This window comes from Suricata suricatta, chromosome 3, assembly GCF_006229205.1.
Source record: "Suricata suricatta isolate VVHF042 chromosome 3, meerkat_22Aug2017_6uvM2_HiC, whole genome shotgun sequence".
Lineage (NCBI taxonomy): Eukaryota > Metazoa > Chordata > Mammalia > Carnivora > Herpestidae > Suricata > Suricata suricatta.
This window is the reverse complement of record NC_043702.1, coordinates 28,077,052-28,097,121: the sequence shown is the minus strand read 5'-3', so window position 1 is coordinate 28,097,121 and position 20,070 is coordinate 28,077,052. Positions and strand designations below refer to the sequence as shown.

At 41.3% G+C, this 20,070-nt stretch overlaps 1 protein-coding gene across 1 annotated transcript in view; it reads right to left on the bottom strand.

Moving 5' to 3' along the window:
- DYTN (dystrotelin) overlaps positions 1-19,619 on the bottom strand; it is a 52,781-nt gene extending 33,162 nt beyond the window's left edge. Inside the window, exons 1-9 of the mRNA XM_029933980.1 lie at positions 19,601-19,619; positions 15,519-15,593; positions 12,694-12,895; positions 10,868-10,953; positions 10,261-10,361; positions 5,754-5,825; positions 5,101-5,264; positions 1,919-2,030; positions 119-267 (exon numbers count right to left, since the gene is read on the bottom strand). Coding sequence (XP_029789840.1) covers positions 119-267; positions 1,919-2,030; positions 5,101-5,264; positions 5,754-5,825; positions 10,261-10,361; positions 10,868-10,953; positions 12,694-12,895; positions 15,519-15,593; positions 19,601-19,619 — 980 coding nt within the window. The remainder of the gene's footprint in view (positions 1-118; positions 268-1,918; positions 2,031-5,100; positions 5,265-5,753; positions 5,826-10,260; positions 10,362-10,867; positions 10,954-12,693; positions 12,896-15,518; positions 15,594-19,600) is intronic.
- Positions 19,620-20,070: the final 451 nt, after the last annotated feature.

Sequence of the window (20,070 nt, the reverse complement as noted above, 5' to 3'; positions counted from 1 at the left end):
TGTGTGTGTGTGTGTGTGTGTGTGTGTGTGTGTGTGTGTGTGTTGTGCCGGCTGCATAACTCAGTTCCCCAGGCTCCTGGGAGGCTTCCCTGCAGGACTGTCACTGATGGACACTCACCTGGCCTGTGCGTGGTCAGCCATGTCCTTCGGGGTCACCCGGTCCAGCAGCCACTGCCTTCTTAACGCTCCTTTCCTCCCACAGCGCCCTTGGAGCAGGTTGTTTCTGAGGGTCTTGAGGAGGAGTTTTGTACTCTCCTTTGCTGGCATCTGCTGGAACAGCCAACATTAAGAACGGGTCCTATCTGTCTAACTGTGGTCTTTTTGTCTTAGTTGAGTGGACTGGCCACCATGAAAGTTTCTGGAGTTATTTCACTCACTTTTACGTCCTTAGAAAAGTCATGTTACTTCCTTACGACCTGCATTTCTTCACATTCTACTTGTCAGCATAGTGTAAGTTTCCAAATTAAAGACCACTCAACTCACTCAAATACCGCTCTTTTTTAGAGCCATCCAGTAACCTGGAATGCTAAAGCTAGAAGGAATATGGAACAGGGCTAGGTCCGGGGCTGCTAACATTTGGGGTGTAGATTCCTTTCAGAACTGGATGGTCACTTGTGGATTTATCTATAGAAAAGTGGCTCATATTTTTAATTCCATACAAAATATCAGGGGATTTGCAGACCACCTGAAGTCCACCCATCAACCCCACATTAAGAACTTCTGCCAAAAGGAACAAAGGAATAAGGGATTTTATTAAAAGATTTTCGGCTCTTGCAATCTGAAGTGTAATAACAAAGTGACCACACGGTGTCAGTCTAACATAAAGAAGCCCTATTTCTCCCCGCGCCAACAAACAGCCCATCATCTGGGTTATTTAAGTTTCATAAAACAACGCCCACTGGAATTTTTTGGCAAGATCTAAGGACTTAACTTTTGTGGACCGTTCGTGTTAAAGAGAGAACAAGAAAAAGCTGTCCTCCATAAGTCTAGCTAATCAATATCCCATTGCTGTATTTGAAGGGGACACAATCTATATGTAGAAATGGATTTGTGGGAACTTAGTAATGAGTAGAAAGTGTTATTTCTGGGAAAATAAAAATGCCCCTTGCTCAAAATTTACTATTCTATTTCTCTTGTCTCTTCAAAAGACTTCTCTTGCTGAGTATTTAGATTTTCTTAAAAAATAATTTGAAAGGCAGCTGTGAAGTCTTAGTTTAATATTCTTTCAGTCAAAACTGAGATAATAATCCTTCTCTTTCATTTTTCCTAAAGCAAAAATACTGGAAATTCAGGGCTCAGGATAACACATGCTAAAAGAAGTTTCCCCCCAAATGCACTAGTAACCAGAAGCCTAGTTTCGTCATTTTTACCAAACCAAAGCCTTTTCTTTGAATAAACTTCCAATGCTGCTCCCTTCTTATTCCTCAGATATTGTCTGCAACAGAGTGTGTGGTCAGTGGCTTCGTCCTGAGTGTGTTTGGCCTTTTTTTGTCTGTGGTAGGTTTTAATAAAATCTATAATGTAAAGAAAGCATATTTATATCGAGAGACATTTAAGGTTGAGTTTGCCATTTCCTTAGTCTTTTTAAAAAGGTTTATTTATTTATTTTGAGAGAGACAGAAGCAGCACAAGCAGGGGAAGGTCGGAGAGAGAGGAGAGAATTCCAACCAGGCTCTGCTCTGACCAGTGCAGAGCCCGATGGGGGCTCCAACTCACAAAACAGAAAGATCGTGATCCGAGCCGAAATGAAGAATGGGACACTTAACTGACTGAGCCACTCAGGCATCCCCACCACTTCCTTAGTCTCACATATTATCGTGAATGAAAGCAGAATCTGTGGTTTTACCGGAGGGAAAGCTTGTTAACTGCTGCCGCCAGCACGATTCATGAACAGTTGGTGTGTTGTGTTGGATGTTACCTGGACGCAGTGCTCAACCACAGGGTGGGCCTTCCGGTGGGATGTGCTGTGAAGCCCAGATAAGAAACACGCCTGGCAGATGTCAAAGTCGAGACACTTCAGACAGCGGTATCTGCCAATTAAAATGGAAGTAAGGCTAACGTTACGACTAGTTCATGAGCTAAGAAAATAACGCTCAGGTGGAGAATGAGCACCCCAGAACATTCAGGAGATATCTGAGCTATCAAGTAAGTGTAAAACTTCTCCCAAACTTTGTAGGGATGTTAAGTGACTCTGAAATTCTTTTTTAAATTAAAAAAAATCTTCCTTTGATAGTATTTTTATAATACAGCATTATATTAACATAGTTTATCCAACAAACTATAGTAGAGAAGTCTGATTCATGCCTCCGCAAATATACCAAACACTTTCTGTATACAAGGTACTGTGTACTACTACCCTTAAGATAGACCTCTAAGCCTAAGGCTGCATCTTGTGTGGTAGCACAGTGTATTCAGATATTTTGAATTTAGTTGCCAAGTTAAAAAACAAAACTAGGAGATTTTAGTAAATTCTGACTTTCGACTTCTCTTGAAAATTTTCAAGATATGATAATGCTGGACCTGCGTTCCTACACGCTATTGGGGAAAATAAAGCCGTAGATAAAGAATTTAAAATAAGCTTTTGTGATTTTCTAGAACTCTGTAGAAAAGAAATGCAGTGAGGGAGGGTAGCTCCTCCAGCCGGAGTGTGGGGGAGTGACCACCACATCCAAGCTTCTTAACACATCAACATTGCAGTCCTTCTTTAGGAACAGTGACATCCTTAAATCTCCTCTGGTCAGGAGAGGAGGAGAGGGTTTGTCAAAGATCAGAGATCTAGACGTTATTTTCTGCTATGTATAACATAACATTTTGTATAAGTATTATTTCACGAGCACCTGTGCTGGCTACTTTATCAGCATCGCCATATTGTTGCAGTTGACTCATCTAGGACAATATACTGACCCTAATCTTGCACTAATCCCTTTATGCTCAGCAGCTACCTACAGGTGTATGAGAAAAGGCATAGTGTGAATGACGAGATTGATCTGCTGATGCCTTTACCAAGAGAGAACCAAGTTTGGGTTTTTTTCCTCAGTCTCATCCCAACCTTACATGGCTATTACAGAGCATAAGTATGACACATTCTGCTAAAATATAACACTGGCTATGAACAGTCTCTGATCTTTGTGCCTCCTCTTACTTTAGAAGGTTAAGCTTTTGCCCTCTTCCTGTTACCTCCAGATCTGCAAACACTGCTGCTTTAAAATGACCTTCTTCATCTCACTAAAACTTAAAGCCTTGAGGCTATTGCTGGAGTTTATGAGAGTCAAAAGCACAAGTTTAAGGCTAAGACTGTAAAACATTCAATTTCTAATAGACTCAGAAGGTTATAGCTAAAAGAAGTCTAGCACTCCATTGGATCTAGCTCTCCTTATTTTACTTATAAAGTAACCGAGGTCCAAAGAGGTTAATGGCCTTGAGCAAGCTCTGCATCTATGAGAACTGGACATTGCCTTCCTTGGATGCCGAGTAGCAGAGACGGTTTGCATGGAGGCACTTCCAAGATGAAGCTTCATTTCATCCTCAATAGAAAGTGACGTAGTCTAAAATGTAGAGTATGGCCCTTCTTGTCTCTGCCCTCATGTTACCTGAGTCATTCAAACTCTTTGAGGCTCCTTTGTAAAACAGGAATAATAATATCTGCATTATGTTATACACAATAATTTTGAAATATTTCAATGTGAACGTTGTGTTTTATATCATTGCAAAGTGAATTCTGTATCTGGTGGAGGGCAGGACATGTAGTTACTACTTAATTAATACTTATTTATTGGTTGTATATAACATGATACATAATATTCATGTTCCTCCACTGTCTGATATAAAAAGAGTTTCTTTTTCATTGTAGTATGGAGATTTCTTTGGTTTCGTTTGCTTGGTTTCCAACAGTCCTTTTCATTTATATGTTTTATTGTTCCAAGTACAGTTATCATGAGTGAAATTTCACCACGTCCTCAGAATTCTCTGCAAACCCAGGTCATTTTCTTGGTAAAACTAAAACCTGATTTCCAGATTGGCAGTGGACCCAGCAGGTGTAATATATATCCAGGGGGAGCACGTCTACCGTCTGGCCTACTTAAGGTCTGGAAGTATAGGATGAGAAGAGAAACAGAGTCCTCAAGTCCCCACTTGTACCCCTTCTGGACACCTCTTTCTTTGACTTGTTTTTGGCAACTGGATTTTCTTAGCAATTCAGTCCTACCCCGCCTTCAGCCCCTACCTGTGTTCATTCACCATGATAATGGAGTCCCTGTGCCCGGCCTAGACCTGCTGGTTTCCTTCTTTCCTCCCCAAGTTTTTAACCACTTTAATTTCACTTCTTCATTGTTTTATTTATGGGAGACCAACAGCACCCTTTTCCTAAAGTGGGGCTTTGACTGTCATCCTCAAAGCCATGGAAAGATCTGAATGTCCAAACCTAGCTTCCAAATCTGCCCTTTCCTCTAGGCAGAGCGAAGATCTGGGGTGAGCTGTCCCCATTAAACCTGATTATTCCTTTGGATCCTGAGACCTTGTTCCCAGCTGTCTACACTGGGAGGCAGCATAGCATCAGAGTTGCAAGGCAGGGACTCTGAATCCAGATTGTCAGCATCTGCTACTTGCTAACCATGTGCAAGTCATTTAGCTTCTCTGCAAATTGGGGATAATAATGCCACCTTTTATAGAGGTTCTAACAAGTCCTTAAATGAACTGATCCACGTGAGCCACTCAGCCTAACACTCAACACTTCAGAAACTATTATTATTACTGTCATTCTTATGAATAGCTCCAAAATATTTAAATATTTAAATTAAATATTTAAATTAAATTTACATATCTCTTTTGTAACAAAAGAAAACACATCTTCCTCTCAGAGAAATAAAAATGTCTATTGATCAGACTATGTGTCAAGGGAAGACCTTAATATATTTCATTAATTATAGAAGATAAAATATAATTTATTGTCAACCAGGATCCCTTATGCAGAAAATTACTGACTGACTCCAAAATATCCACTGAGTTCCAGATGTGTGAGATGAACCTCAACAAGAATTTGGAGAGACGCAGCTCCACCCCCAGACCCATTTGGAGGACTGTCTGCAAAATACTGATAATTACCTCGGTCCAGTGATGGGGAACTTCCTGCAGATTCTACACCGAACAGGGTGAGTGACCATTTCAGTGGCAGATAACCGGTAACATGTTGGGAGCCACAGGAGAATGGGAGGCTCAGACTGTAACCAAGAGAGGAATTTTTCTTCTTTGATTGTTGGGCTCAACACCTGGAAAACAATGGCTCCCTTAGATGTGTTTCCAGCATGACTTTGGTCTCTAGTGTAGATGCAAATGAATTTTCATTTTCTTTTCTGGCTGTTTCTGGTCAGCTCTGGCAAAGAAGTTTATCACATGAAAAGTAAGAGGCAAGTTTATATCTCTTATTAAATGTTTGTTTTATTTATTTTGAGAGAGAGAGAAAGAGAGAGAAAAAGAGAGGCCGAGAGAGAGGGAGAGAGAGAATCCTGAGCAGGTTCCTCACTGTCAGCACAGAGCCTGATGCAGGGCTTAATCTCCCAAACCATGAGATCAGGACTTGAGCCGAGATCAAGAGTCAGAAGCTTATCTGACTGAGCGCCCCCCACCCTCCCCGACATCGCAAGACAAGGTTATATCTTAGGTTGTCTGGGGTACTGTGTGGGGTAACAGTTCTGTAATTTGAACTGGGCAGCAAACATGTTTCCCCCAACTCCCAGGGACATTTGTGTGGTACTCACCCCTTGGAAACAGCTGCGGGTGGCACTTTCCACGGAGCACAGAGCACGACTCTCCCCCACGACAGTTGGGATCTATAAAAGGTGAGATGTCAGTTGTGAGAAAACGGAGAAATGTGTGACCACTGGAATCAGCACACCTGAGTGGTGGTGCTTAGAGCCACGGAGTCACAAGTATTTGGCGTCTGAGACCGGATGCACTGTCCCAGTCCTAGCAGACGAGAAATTTGTGGGTTTTGTGCAGCGTCTGAATGAAGACAATGAATGAACAAGTGGGAAAAAGTGGGGCTGAGAGGAAGGAGGAGGGTGAGAGGAGCAATTTGGGGCGATCCAGGGACAGCTGCCATTGTTTCACCTCTTACGATGCCAATCAAATTATTTTCCCTGTTCTTTACCCTCATTTACTTGTGAATTACATATAACAATGATACTCTATTAATACTCAGAGCAGTTTTAAGGAAAACCTTTGCAAACACTTTGATATCATTTCAGCAAGCACCCGTTTCTGGGGCAGGGCAGTAATCATCATCCTTGTTGAAAGCAAGAAGCCACTGAGATTTACTGTTTTGCTCAGAGTAAAAAAAAAAAAATGGTTTAGCTGCAGAACTGAGATCTTGCTTCAAGACTCCTTACTCTGTTGAGGGTGCTCACAAAGCTTGGTCCTTCTGACTTCTGCTGTAGGCTTTCTACGGGCTCCATCTGCACTGCCTCACTCGATGCTTTCCACCTTTCAATCATGATCACCAAAGGAGTTTAACTAAGGCACTAAGAACCCCTTGTGACTGCCAAGATGGCCAGGGACTTGGTTCTGACATTATCTATATGCACAAATACGTGTACCTGTCACCTCCATTTATGCCCATTTGGTCGCAAGTCCTAATTTCACGTCTGATGTCTTCTACAGCACTGGCTGTCAGGAGGCATCTCCTGCAAGCTCAAAAGTAATTTCAAAGACCCCCCCTGCTGAGTCCATCAACTCGAATAAACAGTCTTCTAATCAGCAAAATGGCACTTAGAACCACTTTGCTGACAATTAGCCAGGCAGGAGTCAACAAACATTTTCGTAACAGTGACAAGATGGCTGTACTTTAAATGGATAATAACCCCATCACCAGCTGAACATAAGTCACTACTCCCTACATCATTTGGCCTTTGTCTGAAAAACTGACTCCTTACCCATCTTTTGGCCTGTGAGTGCTGATGAACTAACTGGAAAATTAGTTGGAGGGTGTTCTTGAGCCCTGGGAAAGGGGGTTAACATCATGTAAAACAAGGGAAGGAGATCAGATGGGTCGATTTGCCGGCTCTGATTCTGCCATCGGTCAAAAGAAAACTCACTTCTGTAGGAGGCTTTAACCTCCATTTTTGGTGTGAAGTGTGTGCATGAAAATTTTGTGGATTAATTGTCCATTTGACTAATTTCTTGCAGGTGTGCTATGGAACACTGCACAGGCAGAATGCCACTTGAAATGATAATTAGGATTCTTAGGGGAGGGGGTTGAAACACAGGATGGGGCCTGGAATTTTCTATGGGAATCCATCTCTGAGTTCTTAATGGAAGGCAATGGGATGATAATTTGCTATGCAAATTTCCACCTTCCTAAGAGTTTTCTCAGGAGCGTACTAATGCACGGGTGGCGGGCAGAGCGCTGCTGAGCTGCCATTTCAGCAGCTCATTGACCTCAGTGGAGCCAGGAACAAGGGCAGTTTCAGGACTTGTTGGATGGGGTGCCGGCCCCGGGCTAGCTACAGTAGTTAGAGAGAGAGCACAAGGATTTCTGTGGGAGAAGGAAAATGCCTCTCTGTCCACCTACTTTCATGACATCCACCTAAGCCCTCTCTAGTCTTACAAGTCTGAATGCATAAATGGATGGACAGACTCTTCTAATCTCCCTGACTCCCCGTTAGCTCAAGTTCTGAGACGCTAGGACCATTGGGTAGGAGCCTCTGCTATGGCGGATATGCCCAAGGGTGAGTGGGAGCCCTGTGTCACCATCACCAACGGCTATGTCTGAAGTTTAACCTTCTAAATTAAAAAAGAAATCATTACTCCATTAAAAAAATGTGAACCTATTGAGCAGTATTTGGAATTTCCAGAATAAATTAAACATCAATATGAACCTAAGATATTAAGACCAGTTCAAAGCACAAGTAATTATGGATAGGTTTTTCTAAACCATACTCCCTGTCCTGAGTTCTGATCATCTTCCTCTTTACTCACCCCCTTCATGACCATCCCCAGAATTCTTGGTCCTGAAGGGTACCAGAATATGCCACCCCAAAATGTGCCTCTTTGGCATATGGATTATTTAGAGCTAAAGGCTATCAAAAACCGGCAGTCATGGGAACAGCTCTAGAAGCAGGGCACATGTTTTAATTCGTAAAGAAAATGTGCATTTATAAAGGAAATTTTCATCTGCCAAAGGTGTCTCCCTGTCCCTACCAGAAAGAGGAGGACTCTTAAGAACTCTGATCAATGGAGAAGGGACCGACTTAAATCCACACAACAAATGTTACTAAACAACCCTTGTTCACCAAACTATTCCTGGTCAGCGTCTCATAACTTTCCTTCTCCATCAGGAAGCCTAGGACCCTTTCCCTTTGTTTAGCCTAAGATTATCTGTAAGCCATCCCTTCGAATTACTCAGCACTGGGTACTCGCATGTGTATGTACCATATACATGTTATTACATTTCTGTTTGTTCTCCTCTGGTTAATCTGTCTGTTGTCAGTCAAATTTACAGGGCCCCAGCCAGAGAACCTTACAATGGGTAGAAGAAAAGAATGTTTTTTTTCTCTTTTACAGCCTAGACCCAGGAGAAAAATGACAGAAAGCTATTAGGCGGCAGAGAGCCTAGTGTGGGGGTTTTACACGGGCTGGCAGAAAAGCAGGGACATTCTCGAAATGGGTAGAAGGTGCACTAGGACACCAACCACTTCCACACAAGACAATCTGGAGTCTGCTTAGTCCATTTGTGGAAGTTCTTGCTCAGATACATCATTTATATCATTTTAACATTTAAGTAATATACTTACTTTAAGGAGGTTAAATTCCCTTACCTAGCAAGGATAAAAACAATATTACATTTGTACATTCTTAAAGCAGAGGAAATGATGCAAGTCTTAACTATTTGAGTATTCAGCACTGCATTTCATTTATCCTTTCATTAAACATTTGTTGAACGCCTTACAACCAGGCACTTTTTAAGCCACTGAAGACGTGAACAAGAATGCAATATAATTCTTCCCCTGAAGAAGCAGCATCCTGTGGAAGGCACATATCTGGCAATAATTGTAACAAAATTTGACAACAAGGTTATGCACAGGGAGTTAAAGCGCTTTTAGTGAGGAGGTGACTAATAATCTGAATGACTTGAGCGATGAACAGTGTTTGCCAAGGGAAAGGAGACGCAGCGCTGCTGCCGAGAGATGGGAGAGTACAAGGCAGGCGTGGAGAACTAGGCACATGCTGGGCAGAGTAAGGATTTTCTTACAAAGGAGTGAAATCAGTGCACAAAATGTAAGAAAAAATGAAACACTGTTGAATAAGCAAAAGAAACCACCGGATACATTTTCAATGGTGATTCCCAACCCTATAGAGACATGTGTCATTACATACCATGTGACTAGGTTACTTTACAACTCTATAGAAAATTAAAGTTAACTTGTAGAAGAAAACTGATTGAAATACAATTCTCATTTACAGACATGCAAATAAATTCCATCCTGGTTGAGGACCAACCTCCGCCTCTTCCCCCAAAAGCCTGTCTTGCATCCACTTGCAAATTCATTTTAATATCCCTATCTGTCAGTTTGTCTGTTCTTTGGCTATTTCTTTTAACTACTTATAACACCTGACTGATGCCTTCTTTTAATTAACAAGTTAAATACATTTTCGGACACATGTTCATTTTGTATTCCTATAAAAATCATGATTTTACCTATTTTTGAAAGGAGAAGGATTGGGTCAAATCATGAAAGCTTTTCTTTTGTTTATCTTATCTTATCATCTTAATAAATAGAGGAGAGAGAGAGAGAGAGAGAGAGAGAGAGAGAGAGAGGGAGAATTTCAAGCAGACTTCACATTCAGCACAGAGCAAGACATGAAGAACCGAAATTAAGAGTCAGACACTCAACCAACGAATAAGCCACCCAGGTACCCCAGGAAAGCTTTTCATATGATGCTAAGGAATTTAGGCTTTGTTCTATAGACACGGATGGCCAATGAGGAACTGTAGGCATGAGGATGACATTTGCATTTTGGAAAAGTCCCTGGCAGCAGAGTGGAGGCAGAGTTGGAGGGAGGAGAAGCTTGAGTTGGGGAAACCAGTTAGGAAGTGACTGTAAAAGATCAGGCCTGTGCTCGGATAAAGCAGTGGCTATAGAGGAGGGATTGCATGGAGAACTATATTAAGATAGAATTAACACAGTGGAAAATCAGATTCTTTAATAACAAAGGTGGCTAATATAAGTGGAACACATTAAGAATTCTTAAGTATCAGAGATTTACCTGCTGTAGATCTGTTAGTAGGTTTCTCAAAACCCTTCGAGTCATGCGTGCCCCAGAATCATAACCTCCCTTGCTATTTTCTGCATAGAGCTGAAAAAGAGCTGGACATACAAGGGGAAAAAGAAATCTTTAAATTGAATACTTGCAATACATCTTTGAAGAATATGTGCCTTGAATTCTAAACTATTTATAAATATGAAGGGAAATGGAAGGGAGACTTATATTTCTTATTTGCTTGCTGTTTTGAAGGCTTCTCAAACTAGGTTATATGATGGCTAATGAAAAGCAATCCACATTTCAACCTCTTGATAATTCAGCACCTCAGTGATGAAGACCATGAAGTTGGTAAACGGCGATGGGAGGAGAGTCCCAGTCTTTAAAGGAATAATAACTAGTTGTGTCTGGATAACCCCACACAGATAAGGAGCAAGGACAACAATGTCATGAATATTGACAAAATATAGATGGACATCTTGAAGACTTTCATCATGCTGAGTACATATCAAACAAGAGCCATGTGGCAGGGAATGGGAGTGAGTGAAGGAGAGGCGAGTTGGAGATTTGGAGGTCACTGCACTTGATACACTCAAACTCGTGTGTGTATTACCTCTGTATTTTGTAAGAGGGCTGTCCCCGGAGAGAGCGATCAGGGCAGCAGCCGCGGGTACAAGTTTGAGCAGTCCTCTTCCTGTGCTGCAGAGACAAGGATGGGAGAGGCAGGATGATTCTGGGTGACGCGGGTTATAAAAACTATCGCTATTAATGGACACTTCTGACGTTGTGTTCCAAGTTCACTTTTTCGTGGTCTGTTTTCCTATATCGAGGTTTTGACAGACTGAAAATGGAATTAAGATATTTCATCATTCATTCATTCATGTGCCCAACAAATATTTACTGGGTGCTTCCTCTGTGCTAAGCACCGTACTAGGCACCAGGGAAACAGGGATACGCCCTGTCTTCAGGGAGCAGGCAGTGTCACATCCTTAGGATCCACATGTCTGCAAACCAGATACAAGCACAAGAGGAAGACAAAAGGAACAAGCATTTGTACACGAAATCCACCAGTTCACGGGCCCTCACTTAGAGCCCACTCGTCCTTGGTTTACTGGCTCTGCCGTTTCCAACCTGCCGAGCAATGTCTCAAAGGCAGGAGGATTGCTAGAGGCAGAGGTTGATACTAGAAATGATAGTCGAGAGCTTAATGTTTAAGGAATCTGAAATAATGAAAAAACAGCTTGAAAACATGTTGATACATTATTTATGCAATAAAAAAGAAAGAATAAACTGGAAAAGGAAACACTATTTCCTTTTGTTTAATCCTTTGCCAGATGGTTAAACCGTGGTTGCCTCAGAAGGCAGGATTTGGGGTGACTTTTCTTCTTCTTTATTCTTTTCTGTACTTTCCAAATGTTTTATATTTACTATGATTTTTAGAAGTCCATTCTAAAGGATGAAGTCAAGACCAAATAAGGTAAACAGAATGAAATGGGACAGAAGAATGGTGGATGCCAGTGCCAGGAAAACACACACATACCTAGACACAAACTTAGACGTACGCACAGAGAGACAGCATGTGGTCTAGGGCATGCATAGTAAAGCCTTTGACACAGTCGAAACTGGCTTATAGGTGCAATGCACTGAATGTTGGGGCCCCCCTCAAATCTGTATGTTAAAATTCTCACCTCCAATGTGATATAATCTGGAGGTGGGACTTTGGGGTGATTAGGTTGTGAGGGTGGAGCCCTCGTGAACTGGATTAGTGCTCGTAGAGAAGAGAATTCAGAGAACTCCCTCACCCCTTTCACCACGTGAGGACGCAGTGAGAAGGTAGTCCTCTGTGAATTAGGAAGCTAGTCCTCACAAAACACTGAACTGGCCGACACCTTGATCTTGGACTTCCCAGCCTCCAGAACTGTGAGAAATAAATGTTGTTTAAAGCAACCTGCCTACAGTGTGTTTGTGTAGCAGCCCAAACCCACTAAGACAATAGGTTAGCTGCCCACACACAGGTTATTCAACCTTACTGCACCTGAGAAACGAAACAAAGCCAAATCTGATCATTGCTTACAAGGAAATCAGCAAACAAATAAGCTACCAGGAACTCAAGAGAAAAGTGTGATTTTTTTTCTATGTATGGACATGTAATCACCCCAGCAAAAGGTGTGCATATGTCTAGAGTGGAAATGAGTTTGTGTAGGCAAAAGTCATGTGGATTTGGTTTTCCCTTTTTGCTATCACTGAGTCTCTCATATTAATGAAACTGATCAACGTGCTTCTCTGTTCCCCTCCTGAATGAATAATACATTTGTGGAAAACAAAGAAACCTTCTTCGGTATCAGACCTTAAGCAAACCTTAGGGAACAGCAAATGGTCAATGACCAGTGGTGACTAAACACTGCCCTTGAGGTCACAGTGTGACCTTCACACGCTCACCTGTCATACATCGCCATGAGAAGGCTCAGAGTGAGTTCTGAAGCTCGGGGATGCACCTGGCCTGGCTTTTCCACCCTGACTCTCTGAAACAGCTCCTGGAGAGCCTGGAAGAGCTGTTGCACAGAGAGGGCGCTCTCTCTTGCCTCCCAGAAACTGTGACGAAGGAGGACGTGCTGAATCACAGAGCTGTCCATCAAGTCCACTGCAGGGAGCACACAAAAAGTTGTCTTATTTTCCAATGGGAACAAAACCTTCATATGCAGCCTTCAAATAAAGCAAATGTCAACTGGTGTTTAATTAAGACTTTTTTTTTTTAACGGCAGCTATTTTCTTTAAAAGGAATTAGATAAGACCACTATTTGGATGCATATCTCTTCTGTAGAATTCAGGCCCTATTATTCTGATAGTAGATTTGATTTTGGAAAAGTATATCTATGAGTACATCATTGCTATAAGATTATTGCCAGTATAACCTCTGGGATATTGCTTTATAGAATGAAGTTGAAAGGGGAAAACGCGAGAAATTTGAAAAACAGCCTTCCAAGGAAGTTGGAGCACTGTGCTGAAAAGTGGCAAAAACCTTTTTATAGTCTTTATTAAGTGAATTGAGTAAATTTACCTTTTGTGTTCAAATATAGTTTTCTGTGTACGCAGCTTGGCTGAAGAAGGAATATTGTGTTACAATGCAATTTCCTAAGTTAAAAAACCCAGTGATCTTTATAAAAGAGCAGTTGCTGAATTATGAGACTCTTCAAGCCCCTTCTTTGCCTCAGTAATATTTCTTTTTGTTGATCTCACTTCCATCGGTATTATTATCCAGGGAAGACACTTAATTAAGCCAAAGTTGCTTACAAAAAATAATGGCTTATTTCTTATGTTTTTTTACCGCTTCCTAAAAATTTTACAGAGCAATGAATACCAGGAAGAATGAAATAGAGCTAACCCTACGGTTTCTTGCAGACAGAGGATAACAGACAAAATTAATAAACACCCACTTGTACCATCTGAGAGATGAGGACGTCAGTGGCACCACGAGCGGCCGGCATTGAAAATGCTTCAGTGTGTGAAATGATAAAACCCAGCGCGTTTCCCTACTTCGTAAATCAGCCTCACAGATAAGAAATCTAGCAAGTATAATAAAATTCTTTATCTGTTCTCGGATACTGCTTTCACAGAGGGAGTCTGCAGAAGTGAGAAGTAGGTTTTAGGATGTGACTTTAATAAAACCCTGGCTGCAGGCGGTGGAGGACGAAAACTGGCTGATCGTTATTCAATGGCAGAACGCGTCGCCTTGGCCTGGCACGCGGCGCCCAGGGCGTTCCTGTCCTCGGCCACGAGGTCTGTGTTACAGCAGAACAGAAGACGGCGGAGAGCGTGCATCTCGGCACAGGATTCACGTGCGGGCCCTTGCTCTGGGATCCTGCCGTCGGGAGCCTTTTCTCCGGTTTTGGGACTTTTTCTGTTTTCGGATTATTGTTTGGATATCGTTTCTAGGCAGAACTTTAAAATACTGATTTTGTGTATTGTTAACATTCCCAGGAGTATTAATTACGTTCAGGTTCCAATGCCAGGGGTAATAAAAAGTTCAAATTGTGCTGTTTGTTCATACTCGGGCATTAATGATGGGGGCTGACACAGACATTTGCTAACTTTCTTTAATGGAGAAATTCCCCAGGAAAATGGCATAATTGAGTGTAAACTTTTAGTGAGCATATTTTGCCTTTTGTTGATCCCTGGGATAGTAAGTAATACTCATAAGTGAATTTGTCTGCCTTGCTAAGTAAAAAAAAAAAAAAAATCTTTTTAAAATCTTTCTTTTTTATGTTTTTTTTTTACATTTATTTTTGAGAGACACACAGAGAGAACACCAGCAGGGAAGAGTCAGATACAGAATCTGAAGCAGGCTCCAGGCCCTGAGCTGTCAGCACAGAGCCTGGCACAGGGCTTGAACTCACGAACTGTGAAATCATGACGTGAACCGAAGTGGTGTTTAATTGACTGAGTCATTCAGGTGCCCCTAAAAAAATGTCAGCCTTTAGGAGAAATGTCATAGGTGTAACACAACTTCTTTTATGTCTAAAATGATAAATTTCTTAAATCATATCATGTGAAGAGATTTTGTAATGCAATACAGGACTTATTAGAGATGTTGAATCCCTATCATTTTTCATGGCTAGAGCCCAGTTTATTTCATTTTGGATAATTTTTACTAACTAAATCTCCTTACCATATTTTACCTTAGTTTGCCTGTGATGACAGGATAGGAAAAGAAAATTATAGCATTTGAGCAGATACGAATTTAATCCAAAAAAAAATTCTCAAGAACTGTTGAGATAGTTTTAAAATTTGTGGCCCAAGGATTATTCATCCAAACGTACTTTTTTGCATGTTTAGAGAGAGAGGTACAATTTCAAAATGCAAATCTTATGTAGCAGAAGGAATTTAAAATTTGCATGCTTCAATCTACAAGTGAAGATTCTAAACTAACTTGTTTTGTAATTTTAGTTTGTGTCACTATCGTCAACCTGAAAAGGAAACAAACAAAAAAATGTCCAGAAGCCAAGTTAAAAAATTTTTTAAATTAAAATCCTCATCCATGAATTATCTTCTCCTGTGGGTGAAGCTGCACGTGGGTAAAACACGCAGGGTGTGCCCCTCCCGCCTCCGTCTTCTCTGTCACTAATGCAGTGAATGCACAGATCCGACCTCCTGGATCTAGCAGTCTCTCACATGGGGGGGGGGGGTGGTTCTTGTTTGCTCTTTGGATTTCCCATCACACATCAGGATCCGATGATTTCAAGTTTTTAAAGAGAGCCTGTACTTACACTGACACAGGGTTTGCACTGATCGTAATTTGAAGGCTGTTCTGTAAATGTAATTCTCAATGCTGTTAAGAGCATCTGTAAAGAAAAGAGGAAATATGAATAAAAGAACCATCTCATTAGATAAACCCCACATCCAAGAAGAAGATCCAAGAGATCATGTAGCTGTATGTTATTTTGCAGGTGAGAAATCAAAGTCTAGAGTTCTTTTTCCTACCTAGGAACAACAACAAAAATGTCCTAGGCTGCAAGTGACCTTAGAGGGTACCCTCTACAACCACTAAACATTTTAAATAAAAAAGAAACAGCCTTGTGAAATGAAGAGGATAAAAAAACTCTATGTAGAACATAAACTCACCTTTGTTAATATATTGTAGTCAGAGGTACACATATATATTTATAAATGAAAACAACACAAAACTCTTTATCCATTCATTTTTTTCAGCAAATATTTATTGAGCTCTTACTATATGGCCCCTGCATGATTCCAGGCTTCAAAATATAGCAATTAACAAAACAGATATAAATCCCTGTCACATGGTGCTTAATTTAATTTCTAGCAGCATTTGCCAGACTTCATAGAGGATTTCTCTGGTTTCTTGAATTCTTAGTATTTATAGTTATTTTCTTTCTATGGGTTGATATCACCTCAATTTGCTTATGAAAAGCTAATGTTCTTTTTATAATCAGAAAAGAATTATTAATATACCTTCTTCTGAGAGTTACCACACTAACACCACTGCAACAATGGTTAAGGTTTCTGAGCCCCTACCAGGCACTGAGAGTTTAGACACCCATTTCACAGTGTGGTGCAGAAGAGAAAGCTCTGGAATCATGACTAATTCCTTTTTCTTTTGGGGAAAGTAGTTTACATTTTGATCAGATAAATAGGTGTGTGTGCTTGAGACATGATTGTGACTAGAAATGGGCAGCTCGCTGGCCCCAGCTAAGCAGGCCCCAAAGCAAAACAAAACAAGGGGCTGCTCTGGGATTGATTCAAACATATGTGGCAGGATAATTTATGGAGATATTAAATTCTTTTCTTATTCTTGCAGAAGTGGAAGACTTCAAAGGATGAAAAGGCAATGTCTCCATGTCCATTCCGGTGTGTGTTCCAAGGTCTAACCTCTTTTTACTGCTTTGGAAGATTTAACAGCTTCTTTGTGTTTAAGGGGCCACCCTGAAGTCAGCCCACTCAGGCCTTTGCATGAAAGGCCCATCAAAGAACTAAAGCCACCCATGGAAATGGGAGAGTTTGAGTCAATACTAATAGAATTTCATGAACCAAGGGCAAGGACAAGTTGTTCTTCAAAAGCAGAATAGGTGCATTAGTTCACCAGAAGAAAGCCGAATGGGTGCTGGGTGGCCGGAGGAACAAGTTCATTGGAGAGGGACTTTGTTACATCAAATACCGCGGGGATTCCTCACTTCCTAAATCCTCTACTTCATCCTCTCTCCCAACTCCTCCTCGACCCACACACACATTCTGGACTCTGCCTTGCCTTGAAAACCAATTCTGATTTCAGTGTTGTTCTGGGGATGGCTCTCTTTTTCCTGAAGGAGGGGAGAGGCGAATGCCTGTCGGGGAAGTTCTGAATACGTGAGATTAGATGTTCGGCATAAGAAACTTCAAAGTTTTTGTCTGTCTTTAAGGCGTGGCTCCTTCCCAAACTTAACTGAATCTGAATTTCATACCAAGCTACAAGGATTTGGTTTTGGTTTAGAAAATAATGTTTCTTGCCCTGGAGGGTTGTGAGGGAAAAGTTCTGGCTGTGACACATACGGATATGGCTTGCCAGGTACTATGCTAAGCCACTGAGGGGCTTCTGGTGCTGAACCAGGTCAGATCCACCCTTTGGGGTTTAGAGCACACCGGAAGCCTCTCCTGGAACATACGCTTATTCAGTGAGCGGTATATGATTGTGAGTGGAAGCCACTTACCTCAGGTGAATGTGCCTAAAAATGTCACTAGACAAGCAATCTTAAGAACTCTCCACATTTTCCTCCCTACCTTTTGGGAACAGGTGCATCGATATCAAAGAAGCTACAATTTGCTCTAAATCCTTTGTTATGTAATATTTCCCTATGTTTTTAAAATGTTTTCCCGTTTCCTGATGAGGCCAGTGTTGGAGTATGGAGATGTCAGAAACACCACTTCCCTATATCTGGATAAGGAAAACGGATGGAGAGTAGCCATAATTGTGTGGAAATAGTTTACAAAACTGTAAGGCCCAACATTTTCTTTCCTTCTGGAAACTGGCCAGCTTTTGTGCCCTGGCTCCTCACAGATGCACCAAGTGAATATCGCGAATCAGCAAAGTAGGGGCTCTGCAGGTTCCCAGATGCTGCTGTGGGGGAAAGAGCGGTTCTGTAGCTGCCCGACCATCTGGCCCAGTGCACTCCTGTCAAATTATGTTTTGCAGTGTCATCTGATGAAGTTATGCAGCATAGCGCGGCAAGCTGTGACAGCGTACAACATGGAAAATGAATGAGTATCCCAGGTGATTCACTACCAACTCTGCTTCCTGAAGCCCTTTGTTTTTTCCTGCTAGTGGGAGAAAACTCGAGAAAGGAAGAAATAGCTTGATGTATCAGGCTCAAAGCTATGAAGAGAGTAGTTTTAGATGTTTAGAGAAATAATAACACAAGCTACATATGGTCTTGCTCATGGAAGCAATTTGGGAAACACCTTTTGCTATAAGGGATTCTTATCTTTGCTTAGCCAGATCAGTACGTGTCAGCTGATACTGAGAGTGCAGTACACTATCTTTCAGCTGTCCATCATCACTAACGTGATGATCCAGAAGGAGAGATTTCTGGCCGGTGGTCCTCAAAGTGGGTTTCCAGTGAGCGTCTTCAACCTGGGAGCTTGTCAGAAATGCATGTTCTCAGACCCCAGTTTAGACCTACCGAGTCACAAATCCTGGGGGTGAAGCCTGGCATTTTAACAAAGGCCCCAGGTGATTCTGGTGCATGCTAAACCCGGAAGGCATTCCTTCTGGGAGAGAACATTGGGTTTGAACAGATTATTTACCACTTTGTGTGATGCTTATTACAATGAGGGCTTAAATTTGAGAAGCCCAAAAGATGATCTGAATCATCCACATGTTGTTTTAGATAAATCACTTGAGATATTACAGAATTTTATACAAAGCAAGTAAAGTTAAGAATCTAGATTTGGAGATATTGGTAGAAAGGGGAATTAGTGTCTCCATATCCATTTATCAAGTATTTATATAGTGACAGCTGTGAGACCTTTCCCCCAACTCTGTGCCCCCATAATACTGTGAACTTACCCTGACATTAAAATATGTACAGTGATGTCATTTAATAGTAAAGAAGAAAATATACAAAAATAAGATAAGCTATATTTGAATAGCAGTTTATAAAATTTTTTATTTTTATTTTTGTTTTTTTAAACATCTTTTTTTTTTAATTTCTTTATGTTTATTTATTATTGAGACAGAGAGAAACAGAGCATGAGTAGGGGAGGGACAGAGAGAGGGAGACACAGAATCCGAAGACAGGCTCCAGGCTCTGAGCTGTTAGCACAGACCCCAACACGGGGCTCGAACCCACAAATGTGAGATCATGACCTGAGCTGAAGTTGGACTCTTAACCAACTGAGCCATCCAGGTGTCCCTATAAAATTTTTTTAAATTTTTATTTATTTTTGAGAGAGAGAGACAGAATCTGAAGCAGGCTCCAGGCCCTGAACTGTCAGCACGGAGCCTGATGCAGGGCTCAAACTCACAGACTGTGAGATCATGACCTGAGCCGAAGTTGGGTGTTTAACTGACTGAGCCACCCAGGCGCCCCTTGAATAGCAAAGTGTAATTATATTGAGAACAAATCTTTTGTTAAATTACTTTTGGTGCTTTGGGGACAATAGACTAAACTCTCTTCTGCTTATGAATTTCTGCTTAGAAAAAAAAGAGGAAATCTTTTCAATCACCCACAAGTTTCTTTTTCAGCCAGATGTCAATGTCTACTGTTCTGCAACTCAGAGGTCTGAAAATACAGCATTTGTGCCTAACTTTTTTTTGTTTACAAACTGTGCTCAGAAACTTGACAATAGTACTCACCTTGTTTATCTGGGTCCATTTCAGGAATTTCTTAGAATGGCCGATGGTAAGAGGGTCCCTGTAACTGGAAATAAACCCGTATTTTAAGCAGAAAGATTTTACAGTGGTAGAGCAAAGGTGGGGAAACAAAAAGACAGCTAAGCAAAGCCATTTCCCCTGGGGAGCAATGAGTAAAAGGTGTCCCGAGAGCCTGAGAAACCTCCTTGGAGAACAAGAATAAGGAATGCGGGGGTAGAGGCTTCTTACACCGGCCACGCCTGGAGGGATGTGGGGCTGGACCTCAGAAATTGAGAGCAGCTCCTGAGACTAATATGGTGAATACATAGTACTTCTGAGGCATTATAATTTTAAGAATGGACTAAATTCTCACTTTAAGAAAATGTAAATTTCCTCAAAATTTTCAGGACAAAATTTGAAGCTCTCAATGCTTACGCTTCTAACAGTGCTATGCTAAATAATCGAGGTATTAA